The 16,233-nt window shown below is 40.6% G+C and overlaps 1 protein-coding gene across 1 annotated transcript in view; it reads left to right on the top strand.

The window, feature by feature from the left end:
• Window positions 1-16,233, top strand: part of JPH1 (junctophilin 1) — a 42,239-nt gene that overhangs the window by 5,868 nt on the left and 20,138 nt on the right. Inside the window, exon 2 of the mRNA XM_053466646.1 lies at window positions 4,748-5,501. Within this exon, the coding sequence (XP_053322621.1) occupies window positions 4,748-5,501 (754 nt within the window). The remainder of the gene's footprint in view (window positions 1-4,747; window positions 5,502-16,233) is intronic.

The raw sequence follows: 16,233 nt of genomic DNA, 5'->3' as shown, positions 1-16,233 counted from the left end.
CGACATTTTACTGAGACTGCCCCTACTAAATTTACTAATCACCTACTCATTGCTACATCCAATGGCCACTACTCTCTGCTAATCCTACTAGACTCTATTGCAGGTTGATTGTCGATTATGCTGTTCTCCTTCAATCTCTTCGTGATCTTGGTCTACATGACACTGCTCTCTCCTGGTTCATATCATACCTTTCTAATCACTTCTTCAGTGTCTCCCTTTCCAGTAACCTTTACTGTACCCTTCCCCTCCTAGTTGGTGTACCCCGAGGCTCTGGTCTAGGACCACTTCTGTTCTCGCTTTATGATACCTCACGTGGCAAACTAATTTCATCCTTTCACTTTAATACCATCTGTATGCCGATGACACCCAGATCTCCTATCCTCTTCTGATTCCACCCTCTCTAAATCTCTCCAAAACGGAACATCTTATTTTCCTTTCCTCCAAAGGTTTCCCTCCATGTCAATGGTGAAGCCATCACCCCGTCCTTGCATGGTGCATTGGTGTCTCCCTTGACTCTGACCTTCCATTCATCCTTCACATACCGCCATCTCAATCTTAAAGCATTGGCCGCAGTCTCCCTTATACCAGTCTAGCCCCTTTACAATCCATCATAAATGCTGCTGCCAGACTTCCCGTTTCTACACTAACGTCTCTTCACTGGCTGTCTGTATGCTTTAAGATTGGAAAGCTCTTCATTTTCCTGTAGCTCACCTTTTTCTACCCTTTTTTTTTTGTTTGTTTGTTTCATTGTCATGCACAGTTTCTTTTTTCCACAACTGAAAAACTTTCTCGGAATTTTTGTCTTTTAATGTATTAGTATATAGTTTTTTTTTTTTTTTCTTTTCATACAACAATGCCATGATCGAATACCGTATAACTCATAACTAATTGGTTTGAATATAGATTTGGATTGTGAGGTATTCAACTTTACTTCTTTTGTCACACTTATTTTTTTATTTTACTGCTTTTGCGCCAAATACTCATAATATTCTGTCATAAGCAGATGAGAAAACGCGGCAGAATGTTCTGAAATCTTTACTCTAGAGACGCATCGTGTAGGAGGAATATTAAAGCCTTGTTGCATGGTTTTGTTTTCAAGCCAGAAGTTCTTGATAGATACTACAACTTTGATAACCGGATGTTTTCTGATACAGGCCAGGCTAATGTCAAGGTGTAGCATGATTTGTCTTTAACCTGTTTGAGTATTCAATACTCAAAATGTTCGTATGGGGAGGGGGGGTCGAACCAATCCAGCTTAATGCTAAATACTTGACTTTGCTGCCTCCATATATAGTGCTTTCCAGAAATTTACAGCACTTGCCGTTTCCTTAAGAAAACCCTTACGTGTTTCAGATGTACCATCTGATAGCTACAACTTCCACTCCCCCCCCCACACCCTGGTTTTCCCCTGTTCTGTTTACAAGGAAGAAAGCACCTGGGATTGTGCAAAGCAAGCAGTTGCTGGTATGTGTAATTTGGTTGCTTATTCTTCTGGTAGCAGCATTTTGATATAACAGAAACAGGTATCTGCATGCTAAGGTGTTGTAAGCTCTCATTCACAATCTCATGTTTAACTTCTTCATTCAGCAGTAAAATCACAGATATATGGAAAAATAGACACTATTGTTTTATATAGCGCCATCAAATTCCGTAGCGCTGTACAATGGGTGGACAGGACAAAACAAGTAGTATATAACATAACAATTTGACTAACAGAGACAACAGGTGAGGACGGCCCTGCTCGAATGAGCTTACAATCTAGAGGTCCTGGTACCCATACATTTGTACCCGCATGTGTATTATCTCCACTTGATTTAAACAACTCTCCACATTTGTAATGCCTTAAATGAAAATGTTTTATTACCTTCTATGCCACTTTGGATCTCTTACAGCTCGTCGGAACATGTATGCTATTATTCAATGAGTTTTTGAACAGATTTGCTTCTGAAGCACGCATCACTAAGTTCTTGCATCAGATTAATGTGTGGGCTGACTTGAAATGCTCTGTTGCGTTAGTTATCCTTGTGATCATGTGCTAGGTTTCTATGGGAATACTTTTATTTTCTGGCTTGGTGAAAATCTAAATGTGTAAATAGGCTAGTTTTATCTATAAAGTTTTAATTGGAATATTTTGTGCATTAATGTAAGCAGTCTAGGCAGTGGTAGAAGCTGGAAAAAAATATATACAAAAGTAAGCAAATATAGCAACTTCCCTGACACCCTTGAAATATTAATGCTTTCAGAATAATGTTTTGGGTATGTTTGGCAGCTTACATACATTACGGGATGAAAGATTGAGAGCGCACCTCGTATACCTGTGCTGGCAACGTTCCTTGGCAGTGCTTCCTGCCAGAAAAAGGACAGTAGCCATTGAGGAAGATGATCCAGATGATCGTTTTTGGGAAAATTATTTCCTACCATCATTAGTGAGTCTTTAAACCTTTAAGAACCAAACTGTTTCTAGTGGGTTTTCCATGTCTTTTTATTTTTTATCCCCACCCCCCCTTTCTCTTTTAATGAACTCACACACATTGTATATTTTAAAATATTGTCTAGGTTTTTTTAATCTATGCGAGGCATTTTTATATATAAAAATAACAAATGTGCTTAAGCACATTGTTTTCATGGTAAATAAACTATACACGGCTAGTATAAATGGGAATGAAAACCACCCTATATTCAAATATAATTTTGTTTTATTTTAACTTTTTTTTTTGAAACTTATGATTTACCACTAACCCCATCACACAGTGAGAAGGACAGAGGCAAAGGCAGCTCTTTACAAGCATTGCCTTTGTCATAAGTAATTGCATGCACAGAAGTCCAGGAAATCTGCTGTACGCTGACTCCACAGTCACAACAACGTGTATCAGTTTTTAGGCCATGACGTACCAAGTACGTCTTTGGTCATGGAGGGAATAAATCCTTTTATAACATTTTTTTTATTTAAGAATGTTGGTTTTTAGACATACTAATTGCATATATTAGAATCTGCACATTAGTGAGCTCCAAATAACATAATCATGTGCTGGTTTTAATCCATACACTTGGCTTTGAAGGGGAAAACCGCAAAGATGAAGAACCCAGGATGCGTTCTAAAACAATTAGGATTGAAGCTCTGAGTTGTATTTCATGTGTGTCTCATTTAACCGCTTCAGTTGTATCCAGCCAATAACAAATACTTATATTTCATAATTTTTAAAATGTATTTTCTGGCTTGGTGACGCAGCTTGCAGACACATTATCTACAAGAGGAACAGGACTATATTGATTCAGAATTGCAAAAGTAAATATTTAATACAACTGTAATGGCATGACTGTTCCCTGGTAACGTCATAGAGGCAGTGAAAATACGATACAGAAGTCAGCCATTATTTTCATATTACTTTGAAAAGTGGCAGTGTGGCTTTTTCATTATGCTAGCTACCGGATGAACAGGTGAGACGGTATTATCACCACAGAAACCACAAGTAAGGCCATTAGGGGGGCTGTGGGCACATAATAGAAAATGTACATGCAAAGAAAAACCTTGAGTGAATGAAAGTCCACTTATTTAAAATATTACTTTCTCTTTTCACGTTTTCATGGAATGAGCCCAACGCAAGACCCTGGGCTAAGTAGATCGGGGTAGTCCCTAGCCACAGCTCCCGTGATGCTCATCAAGCATCCCCTAGAATGGTGTTTGTATGTGTATGGCTAACTGGAAATCAAGGGTGTTCTACATCTAGGTAATTGAATATGGGTGTTTGAATGATCAAGAGTTGCTATATTGAATATACTTCACACCCTTGCTTTAGTTTTCACAAAATTTAGAGATCCAAGGTTAACTTGGTTAACCCTGACAAAAAGACAGAAGGACAAACATTCCCTTTTCTAATGAAATGAAAAGGTGAAAAAACATAAAATGAACATGTCTTTCGCCAGTGTAGTCTGTCTGTTTTCAAGAACAGCCTGGGGAAAAAAAAAACATCAGATAAGCAAGAAGCAGGCTCCGTCCATGAGAGTATAGATAATATTGGTGGCTATTAGCCTTTCACTGGTTGCTCAACCTGTGTTGGAGGGGATGCCATACCTAGAAGTGGATGGAGTTGTCTCGGAAGTGGGCAGGGTGGGACGTCGCATTAAGGAATATTGACGTACATACGACATGGACATGTATGTGCAATAGTTAGAAGGCATCAGCTTTATAAAGTAAAATGCAATGCCTTCATTGGTATGGCCATGCAGAAGCTGTACGTTTTCTTCGTAATGAGTTTTACAATATCTTTTTCTCTCTGGTGTTCTTGGTCATAGTTTCTTGCGTTGCTGGCTTTAATAGGGGAAAAAAGGACGCAAGTCACAGTTTATGTGGAAAGAGATATCCATAAAGATAAATGTCAGGCAATTACAATTGCAGGACTGGTAGGGAGGAACAAGGAGACATGACACTTCTCAGGATGCGTGTGAGAGCGGCATTTACATTAAGTGACGTGTCGGGTACTGAATATGAGTGTTAATTGATCATGAAGCATGTAAGCGTGTGTATTGGCGTTTCTCAGCAGCAGGTATTCAGCACTGACTCAAAGTAAGATTTAAAGAATTGCCAAATTAGTTGCTTAACTGGTTCAGAGTGAAAACAAAAAATAGTTGCGTGTTTGGTAAACGTTTAGGAAATCTGTATTGGTCAACTTGGAAACTAGATCTTTATTACAGAGTAGATATGTATTGCTTGAGAATAAAAAAAAATTATATATAATTTATTTTTTAGGCACATACCAAGGACAGTGGATGGGGGGAATGAGACATGGGCATGGAGTCCGCCAGAGTGTTCCGTACGGAATGGCTACAGTTATTCGCTCGCCACTCAGAACCTCCTTGTCTTCGCTGCGCAGTGAGCAAAGCAATGGTACCGTACTACACGATATTGGAGCCGACAGTCCAGCTGGGACACGTGGAGGTTTTGTTTTGAATTTTCACAGTGACTCTGAGCTGGTAACTGGCAAGAAGAAAGGTTTATTCAGAAGAGGATCTCTGCTTGGTAGCATTAAACTCAGGAAATCTGAGTCCAAGATCTCCATATCTAGTAAGCGCAGCTCAGTAAGGAGTGATGCCGCCATGAGCAGAATTAGTTCAAGCGATGCCAACTCCACCATTAGCTTTGGAGATGGAGACTGTGACTATTGCCCGATAGAAGATCATGTAGATGCCACAACCACAGAAACCTACATGGGAGAATGGAAGAACGACAAGCGCACCGGGTTTGGTGTCAGTGAGCGCTCAAATGGCATGAAATATGAAGGTGAATGGATGAATAATAGGAGGCATGGATATGGATGTACCATATTTCCAGATGGCACAAAGGAAGAAGGAAAGTATAAAAACAATGTATTAGTGCGTGGAATAAGGAAGCAGCTTATTCCAATAAAGAACACAAAAACGAAGGAGAAAGTAGACCGTGCGATTGAGGGTGCCCAGAGAGCAGCTGGTGTGGCAAGGACTAAAGTGGAGATAGCTGCCTCGAGGTAGGTGGTTTTTACAAATTAGTTTTTTCCCCCTTTTTTTTTTTTTTTTTTTTTTTTGACTTTGTCCTATGTACTGGATGCATTTCACACATTTGCTGTTGACCAGGTCCCTCCATCATTGGGTCAATGTTTCTATCGTGCATGTAATAAAGAGCTACCAGTGTTCCAACCAGAATATAAGAAACTACTCATGTGTTTAGACAACACTACCTGTATAGAATGGGCTCTTGTTTGAGTGTATGAAGCTTAGCAGCAGATAAAAGTAGTAATTGCCCTTGTAAGATCTATTTGTTTACTGGATAACTACTAGGGATCATCAGAGTTTAACAGACCCTCACAATAATTATCTCATGAATCATATTTGCTTCCTAAGCCTGTTTCATTGCCTGATGAAACATTCTCATAAGGCACTGTTTTACTTTTGTGCGAGTCTCACTTGCATTTCCTTCTGCAATAAACCATTTTCTATTTCTACAGTTAAATTGCCTAAATCCACCATTAAAGAAGTAATTAATTTTTTGGAGCAGTAACACAAATTCTGCTGCTTTCAGGGTTAAGGAATATTTTCCCTTTCCTCCTTTAGTACTCCTATTCTTGGACAAGTATTTTTGTGATAGTTCAGTTCATGTTTACAAGCCTCCCGTACGAGCATTTATTGCACTGTTAACCGGTCTCCTGGCACCGCGCAAGAAAACCCAGTGATGAGAGAGGTCTTGGACAGAGTCTGACCGTGCTGCGTGTGGTATTCCTACTGTGCAATAGGAACTTCTGGAAAAAGCTCTAAAATAGGATCGTTACCATGGCTATATTTAGTTAATATGACTGCCGGGCCTGTGAGTTACATTTCAGTTATATGAAAAACTGAAAGACCATAAGCGATGGAGAATCATATTAAATAATATTAATAGTTTGTATTTCTCATGTCTGCATAGTTTTCCCTCTGCCTTTTGTTCTCCATGTGGGAAAGGGACTAAAACCAAAATACATTGAAGGGCCCTTCTTACTCTGCCCGATGGGTTTCCTGGAAAATGCGTTGGCCTCTTCAGAGTTGCCAACGCTCAGGAAAACACGGCAGTCGTGCAGCAAATGTTGAACTTGGTAGAGCTGGGAGAAGCTTGGCCAAATAGCAAGTTCACATAGAACGGGCACCCTAACCGCTAGTTTGGAAAAGGGTTGAGTTCTATTAAGTGAATCCAAAGTAATATATAGAATTGTTATTTAACCTCTTCCCCACCACAGTGACTGAAATTTATATTTTTTTTCAGTTATGCCCATGTTTTGTTTTTTTTTTGTTGTGCACTTTTAAAATATGATCTTTCAGAATGTTAAGCCAACTTTTAAAAATTATTATATATAGATATAGATATATATATATTGCTAATGCATCATAAAAAAAAAAAAGTGGAAGTTGTGATTTTCTTCTAAACCTTTGTCCATTGTTGGCTATACATAAAGGTGAAAGAGATGTTTGGTTTTTTTTTTCTTCAGAATTTTTTTTCACCTTTTTAGTTTGCGCTGGTGCAGTTCCAATAGCCTGCGAGGCTATATTTGTGTTCTGCCCCGTGGTGACCTCCAGCATCTGTGGTTACTAATGAGGATGAGTGAACAGCAGGTGCCACTCAAAGCTATCTGATAAATTGCACGGAGTGCGCATTTCTGTCCTGTGCGTTGATCTGACGCCACCGATCTCGCTTTACCCCAGCCGGTGTATGCTTAAAAATTGCTGAAGTGCTTATGTTGCGATAATTAGATTGATTAGTTTGGGTGTTTTGTATGGTTTATTATTAAGTGATATTTCTTTATTACTTTTTTTTAGTTTTGGTTTTTTACTGCCTTAGCTTTTTGGCAGACTCAAGCTATCCTAATTCTGCCAGTTAACCAAAATTCATTTTTCAATTCTACAAAAAATTCTCAGAAAGAACCTTGTCCCTGAACAGTTACAAGCCGTTTTCTCAGTGTGAGCAATGCAATTTTTACCAAAATTGATGGCGGGTATATTGAAAGTTTTTGTGAGCTGAAACCAGCAATCCTCACTGCAGGACCCCTGATATAAGTTAGTCCCCGACCTCCACTGATGTGGTGATCAGTCCCTGTTTCTGGCTCGTCGGTATCAGTCGGACAGCAGACGGAAAGAAAAACGTTCAAAAATTTTAAAGTCTGGATATTCTTGTCTGAGGATATGTCTTAATCACTACAAACTGATTTTATTTAGTTTATTTTAAACTGGTGTCAGTGGCATGGAACATAAGCTCTTCCTAAGATCATCTTTTAGTTTAGTTGTCAAGATATTGATTTCATACATGGGTGAAGGGGAAAAAAAACAAATGAGGAGCCTGAAAGTGACAAATCCAGTGTGACAAAGTGACATGAGCCTCCATATGACTGAGTCCTGAGTTCTTGCGACAATGAATAATGCATTGGTTAAGCTGCTGTGGCTTTCAGATCCCCATGTAAGGATTGGTCTCTACAATGAGCGAGATGCTGGAATGCCTTGGAGTGGTCACAAGTGAATAGATTTTGACCGGGTTTGATGGTCCTCATGTAATCCTGATCCGCATATTGCTGAGCTGATTAGCAGTCCACTCTCAGATGGCAATTTGTCATTCTAAATTTTTTCTTCCATCTGTTTTGTTATCTCCGCAGAAAATATAGTGAAGGAAATACTTGGCTCGTGTTGTCGGTCCTCAGTAAAGAATGTTTTTAATCTTTAGTTTCCCGCAACTGCCCTTGGCCAAGTTTGTAGTGTTGATTTGAAGTGCTGCCTGTAAGTGCAGACCTATGAACCCAATAATGCTCTGGATAGATCTCTGGTGACATGCTGGGTAAGGAAGCTGCTGTTGGTTAGTCCTTCTGTGTTTGGATCCTTTCTGCTGTACAATAAAACAATTTTGTTAAATTGAGCTGCTTTTGTATAGATTGTAAGCTTGTGAGCAGGGCCCTCTTTACCTAATCTGTTGGTTTGTCCTGGTCTGTCAATTCTAGTTTTGTCATACCTTTTGAATATACTATTAGAAGATCTGAATAAATTGGTGGAATATATATAAATATAGCATATGATGGTGAGCCCAGGGGACAACAACTTTGTATCTCAGACTTCGTGGCTGGTTTTCTCCCTCCCGCCTCAGCAAGTGCAAACATCTATTGGCCGCACGGGCAGCGCTTTCTCGTGCCTCTCTCGCAGGTCTTGTATAGCTTGTGAATACACCTTGTGTGTAGAATCCAGGGGCAAGGAGAGTGCTGCTGATGAGCAATCCGCAGCATCTCTCTAAAATAAGAAATTTGGTCAATCCATGAAATGTACATCTTGGTGCAGTTGCTGATTTCCATAGGATTTTTTAATAAAAGCTAAATCAAAGATCCCTATCTGGGGGAAATTTTATTTCATGGTTAGATTTTGTTTGGCATAATTACCCCCATCTTACGTGTGATTATGTGATATGTTGTACTGTCCCCTACATTGGCGTTGAGTGTAGTCCACATGTAGTTACAACTGCTTATTCTGTATTTTAAGAAAATTATTTTGGTTTTGTTCTGCTTTGGGCTATACTATGAAATGGTTTTATTTTAATATATTTACAATTTGGATCATATCTTTAATTTCTGTCTAAGGTGATTTTCCAATAAGTCCTTTTTAATATGTATAATACACATCATATATGAAAAATGTCCTATTCTAAAGATAAAGGTGTCAATTATTTATTATATATAATTTGAGGTCAAGTTAAAGTATTAATATTTGGCACATATAATATATCTCTCCATTTAATAAATAATTAATACATTAGTCCATTTTATAAACTGCTAAACTAATACATTTAATTGTTGATAAATATTACAACATTCTCGGGTCACAACAGGGGGCGTTGCAGCATGGCCTCTCCTTCAACAATGTTGTATATCCTGCAACATTAGTATAAATGCCCCTCCCCCAATGTCAAGGTGATGCTGCATATCCTTGTGCAGCGCAAATCATGTAGTCTGCTGCTGCTCCTCTCCATCTCCCAGGTGCCACTAGCCCCATTCATGACACTCGACACCATATGCTGATGCCACATGCATGCTAACACCATACAGTAACAGACACACGCTAACATCTTATGCTAATGCCATACTATAACACAAACTACACCATACGGGCCAACACCACTCACGCCGCCACTCTCGCCCATGCACACACCATCCAAGTTTTTAAGATCTTGGTTACTGTGTGCTTATTTGTGTGGATATATTATAGTTTATTATAGTACATTTTTTACATCCACCCGCTTATTTTAGGCTGAATTGGTGTCCTGTGTGATGTTATCCTGTTGAGAATGATGCTATTAGGACAAAGCGCTATAAAATCTGTTCTTGTAATTAATAGATGTTTTTTTGGAGCTTTGTTTACCTGGAACACACGTTCTTTGCTACACGTGAGGCGATTTGCAGGTTGCATTGGTTGTCAGATGATTGTGCCGGGACACAAAGGGTCCTCTGTAAATATAAACTTCAAGTACAAGTAGGTTTGTGAAGCCAAGTAATATTTTGTTTAATGTAGAGTTGGGTTTTTAGTTCACATTGGTGGTTAAATATTAAGAAGGGTTTGTAAAGTTCATTGTTACAAGCCAGGCCTTGAAAGTGATTAATTATTTTTTAACTTTCTCAGGATAAGTAACGTTTGCATGAACAAAGCCTGACTGAAGAAAAAGCAGAACAGCCCTTATCTAATTAGGTATAAAGTTTGTAACCAGATCCCGTGGACTATATACACATGTCCGGTGCCCACCATAAAGATGTACAGAACAGAACTATGGTTTTTACACTGCTGTTAAAGGAGTGTCCATTGAATTTAGACATTTTTATTAAGAGCTCTTTACCCCTTTATTTGCTTTTCCTACTATTGTGGCTTCACTGGCACTGATCTGTGTTTTTAACCCTGACCTTTCAATTTTATGTTTTATACACATAAAAACGACAAAGCATATATATGTGCGTGTATAATAAATTATGTATGTGTGTATATATATATATATATATATATATATATATATATATATATATAATCTATCATATCCGAAAAAAACTGGAGAATTTAGGATTCAACATTGGCTGCACGCAGTGAATGTTCATAAGACTATGATTTGGAACAGTTGGCTCGGATCATTCAGGGTAAGGATTTCAGCGTTATATGAGATTACAGGCTAAACATGACTGCGTGACAACAAATACCGGCTCCAGAGTCTTTACATCTCACGGATTGTTTTAGCTGGGCATAATCTTGCCCTGTTTTGCAGCACTGCTGTCCGTGATAAGTCCAGCACATCATGTTATTACAGGTTACTAATGGTCTTTTAACCCCAGGGTAGGATGCACACCTCCAGTCCCAGAGGGCTGCAAACAGGTGAGGATTAATGTCTACCCCTACCTGAAATCAAGCCGTAATGATTTGTCTCTAATGAATCCAGGGTATCCTAAACCGTCGACTGTTAGCATCCCTCAAGGACTGTTGTGCAACCCTGATCTACAGACTTGAGTCCATCTGGGTTTGACATAAATCAAACCTAATGCCGTATTTTGCTTGGCCAAGGACCATTAATATGAGTGTGTGTGTATTCTACTTCCTAATAGTTGCTGTCTAAATTTGGATGTTGCCAGGACCACGGAGAGTGGTGTAATACTTGATATACAGGTTGGTAAAAATATTAGGTAGTGGGTCACCAGTGGTTTCTTTTCCTGTACCTTATCAATCACATTTTCAGCAGTATAGATTTTCCTACTACTTGTCTCGGTGCTTTCCATTGATTTTTACCCACTAAAAGTAGTTTCACAGTCTGTATAAAGCACCCTACTCGGCAGTTTTGTTGAAACATACATATGTAGTTTGTTGTTACGGCATAAATCAGAAGGTGTGTATAGTTTGTGTTTTCAATATTTAATACTATGGAACAAAAACAGTTTTCCTTGGAAGCTATATCTGCATGAAAGCACCGTTCTTATATCGGCAACAAGCTATTTCTGAAATGTTTTGCCTTCAGAATGTTTGAGAAGGGGCAGTAAATGTAAATAGTACCTCTGGAAGATGGAATAACATTGGCCTAGTTGGAGAAACCAGACTTTTTGATATTGTGTTAATTTAGATGGCAATTGGCGCTTGAAAGTGTTCTGTGTTTTATGCATCCTGGACCTGGGTGTTTGCAGCTTCGGTTTCTTGTCTCTTAACTGCGACAAACTCCCCGTAATGCCAATAGTGAAGTGAGTATTCCAATTTCACCAATTTTCCTGCGCTTTTCATCTTGACCCTGCAATATTAAAGTCCACCTCAAAGTATTCATGATATAGGGCCAGCCCATTCCTCCTTTTAGAAGAAGCTCAGAAGAATGGCTGACCATTTGTCATATCTGGATCTCTGGTTTTGAATACACTTTTTTTGTGACAATGGTCGGTGAGAAATATCTATCTAACTGGGATTGGAGCAGCTGCCATTTTATTAAGGGGGTTAGTGTTGCATTGGCGTTCTTTGACATTTTTCGTGGGTTATCAGAACACAGAACACTTTTGGTGAATTGCCTGAGCCCTTATGTTCTCTCTGGTTTTCTGTACCTGTTCCTGAGCTATTTTATATTTGTGGTTATTGGAGGGATCACAAATCCTCTGGGGTATTTTAGGAAACGCCTTATAGCCGCTAAGCACGCATTAATTAATACTGTTATGCATGTGCTACAAGTGCCTTTGGGGTCTTATAGATCTATGCGGGCGTGCAGTGCAGGAAGGTCATTTGTAGCAATAATATGAGTCAAATTAAAAAGAAAAGCAGAGATTGTTACATTCTAACGTATGTGATCGCTAGAGAGCGACTGGCTGGAATAGTAAGAAACCTTGTAGCGATAGGAATGCGTTGGCAAAGCCGTATCAACCATATTAACTAAGTAAACGTAATCCATGATACTGGGATAATACGGTGATTAAAAAGGAAATTATAATGGACAAAAGAAATGACCTGATAATCCATAACAAAAGCAGAGGCATCATGAAATGCTGCCAGTGACGTGTTGTGGAATGCACATCGTTCACGTGGACGGGCACCTGCTATTTACTATGCACTACGACCGTACTTAAGGGCACTTCAGGCAGAGTAGGAGGCAACTCATTTTGTCGTAACATTGTGGTCCTGAAATTGGGCAGGGTTACTTGGTTATTTACACACTTTTTTGCATAAGCCTCGTCAATTTCATTAGGAATTAATGTATGTAGCAGCCATGTGCTAGTAAAATGTGAAACTTTGGATTGTTTTCATTAGTGTTTTTGGCAGTAACTTTTTTTAAAAGGTTATTACCCTGTATAACGAATGCATATGAGAACTTTTTTGTAAGTGCTTTTATATACTGTATTTGCCCGATTATAGGCCGCGCTTTTTGCTGCGAGCAAGCAGCAGGGTTAGGATGCCCACAATGCTGCAGGGGACCTGGATCCTCCCCTCTGGCAGCCGGTGAACGTCTGCACAATGCAGACAACCTCCGCTGCTCCCGGAACTTCTGCCGGGGCATCTATGAATGAGCGCTGCCGATACATGACCTTCCAGTGCTCCACCATAGAAGCCCCGGCAGCAGCGGAGGCTGTCTGAGCGTATCGCGCAGCTGTTGGAATGTCTGTGCGATGCGCGCAATCTCCACTGCTGCCGGGGCTTCTATGACGGAGCACCTGCATAGAAGCCCCGGCGGAAGTGGCTTATAGCAGGAGAGGTTAGCTACGCGCATTGCGCAGACGTCCGCCAGCTGCCCCCTCGAGACACCAAAGAGTATGGGGATGCATTGGTAAGTCGGGGGAGCAGAGTGGCATATCTGGGGGGCAGAGAGGCATATCTATAGGTAAGCTGAATTATGATTTAAGGGGAGGCTTAAAATGGCTATTGGTTTTCCAGATTTCTGTTATGCTGACTAACTGTATGATACATACCAAAAATGTTAAGATACATGTATTCCTGTTCATTAGATAAAACACTGTTTTACCATTCCACTAATGTGAGCCGATACGGTATATTCAAATAACCTGCAAAAAACCGTAGGGAAAAGCTGCAGCAACCACCCCTCCATGCAGGGCCAGCCCTACCATGAAGCCGAGTGGGGCAATTGCTCCAGGCAGCACTTTTGAAGCCCTTCCTTTTTTTTTTTTTTTTTTTTTTTTTTTTTTTTAAAGCGGAAGAGAGAAAGGGCGTCGAGTGGATTTCGCTTACAAAGTTGTCAGTACCCGCTCAGCGCTCCTCTGCGAGCCCTCTAGCTCTGGCTTGTACAAGCAGGGAGACTCGCCGCAGGACAGTTGAAAGGTAAGTACAAATGGGAGGGGGGAGTAAGGGTAGATCATAGGGTTGGAGAGGAAGGGTAGATAATGGGGGGGGGGTCGTCTTTTTAAACTTCGCCCCAGGCGGCATTATGTCTTGGGCCGGCCCTGCCTCCACGGGCCAAGATTTTACACTGACTGGCTGTTTGAAGTCTCGATAGACTTCTGCCCCGAGCGTTCGCCAAGCTGGTGAAACACATGTCCTGCACGGAAAGTAGCTGGGGAAAGGGGTGAATGCATGTGGGGGTATTCTGCATGGGAACACCACAGAAGAAAAGCAACCTCTCAGCTATCCTATGCATTCAAGTACATATGATGGCTGGCGCACCTGTTTTTAATGCTCTGCTCATTTTTGTACATGTCCTCCAATTAATCCATTACCTACACTGGAAACATTTAGTTCTTTTCAAGCTATATAAGTTTTGTAGACTGTCTAGACTCTCTAAAGCTATTTAAACAAACAGTGAAGCGGACAGATGCGTTGTAGCGTTGCCGCTTTGCCTTTGGTTTGATGTATGATATGTTTGCTGGGTTTGCAATGAGCCATGCTATTTTCTGAACGCAAAGCCTTAGGCCTTCAATGTACCTTAAGAATCAGAAATACTTCAGTGAAATATGTATTAAGATGACATTTTTGCAGTAAAAAGCTACCTAAATGTAAACTATTGTCTTAAAGATATGTTTACATTACTTTTGGGCATCTTGGCACAGTGGCAGTTTGCGAACAGAAGCAGTGATGTCTCTCATGAGCTAGTTAATTAGACATTGGTAAGAAAATTTGAAAAGCGGTTTAGTGGTAATAAGTTCACTTTCCTTTGACCAGAGTCTTTTTCTGAGAAGACAGTAGTATATCAAATCCTAATGAAGTCTACCTGTTGGGCATTTAATGGGAGAAAGCACAATGTTATTGCCTTAGCAAAGTGTGAGTGCACTATTTCTGCTTGTAATACTGCATAACCATCCTTCTTCCTCCTACAAACCCTCCATGCTCACGGCATCCGTGACACGGCTCTTTCAGACCAGATTCATTGCCTGGCTGTCACGCTTGACTCTGTTCTCTCCTACATCCCTCACATCCAGTCCCTCACCAAATCCTGCTGCCTTCACCTGAAAAACATCTCCCGAATCTGCCCATTCCTCACATGGATTATTGCAGCTCCCTACTAACTGGTCTTCCTTTCTCCGTTCCAATCCATCCTCATCCCTGCAACTGGATTCATCTTTCTCTCACCATTCCTCACTGCTGCTCCACTATGCCAATCACTCCATTGCTTCCCATACCCTCCAGAATTAAATTCAATCTTCTGACCCTGACTTACAGAGCCCTTCACAACCCCGCACCTCCTATACAAATACACCCCTAGCCGCTCTTCTTTCCTCTCATGATCTGCGTCTCACTTCTACCCTCGTTATCTCTTCTCGCTCCCGTATTCAGGATTTCACTCGTGCTGTACTCCTTGTGTTGAATTCCCTTCCCTGTTCTGTCAGACCTTCTCCCTCATATGCAACTTTTTGTTAACCCACATTTTTCAAGACGTACAACATTTCCTCGTAACACTCTCCGCTATCATCCTAATCAAGCCTTCTGAATGATTAACAAACACAACAGATCCTATAAACTCATACCCATCCAAGCAGTCCTCTCATGCTGTTAGCCTGCTCCTCGAGTATTTGATGTCTGAGTGCTGGCACACTTTAAATGAGGAGCCACCAATGCATCATGTATAAGGTTCCCTGAACCAAATGCAGCGCTTTTCACTAGCATCCTTGTGGAGAAGGTCCTGATCAATATCTGACATATGTCCTGAACTACTAAACATTTCTATTCTCTGTACCGGGGGGGGTGATTGTTTCCCTCCTTTTATTGGAGTCTTACCTTTATCCAAATACACTTTCTTCTATTAATGGCCGTGTCAACGGATGAAACACATCAGGGTATTTGTAAGATCATGTAAACAGCTGGCAATGTGTGGATTTTTAAGAATGTATTAAAGCAGGGCTTGACAAACCCTAGGTGCCAGGTCGCCATGGCGACTAGAAACCACTTCCTGGAGCCCAGGGTTTTCAAGAGGTGCCATCATGAATCTAGTGTAGTGGGTGCGGTGAGGCGCCCAGCAGGGTCACGTAATGCTCGCTACATGTCCCTGCTTGGCGCCTCACGTCGCTTGCTTCACCGCGCACCGGCAGGAAAACAGTGTGCCGGAGTCGCGATGGCAGAAGATAGGTAGCAGTGAGGCATGTGAGTGGGGGAGAAGTGTATATCGTTGTGTGTGCATGTATAGTGCTAGAGTCGGTGTGTGTGTCTGTGGTGTTAGAGTATATTTTTAAATGTGTGTGCATGTGTAGAAGAGTGCGGTGCTAGAATGTATGGTGGTTGTTACAGTATGGCATTAGCATGTGTGTATCTCAGCACATAGTA

The sequence above is a fragment of the Spea bombifrons genome, chromosome 5 (assembly GCF_027358695.1).
Source record: "Spea bombifrons isolate aSpeBom1 chromosome 5, aSpeBom1.2.pri, whole genome shotgun sequence".
In the NCBI taxonomy this organism is placed as follows: domain Eukaryota; kingdom Metazoa; phylum Chordata; class Amphibia; order Anura; family Pelobatidae; genus Spea; species Spea bombifrons.
Note: the sequence above shows the minus strand (reverse complement) of the source record. Positions and strands in the feature narration are given on the sequence as shown.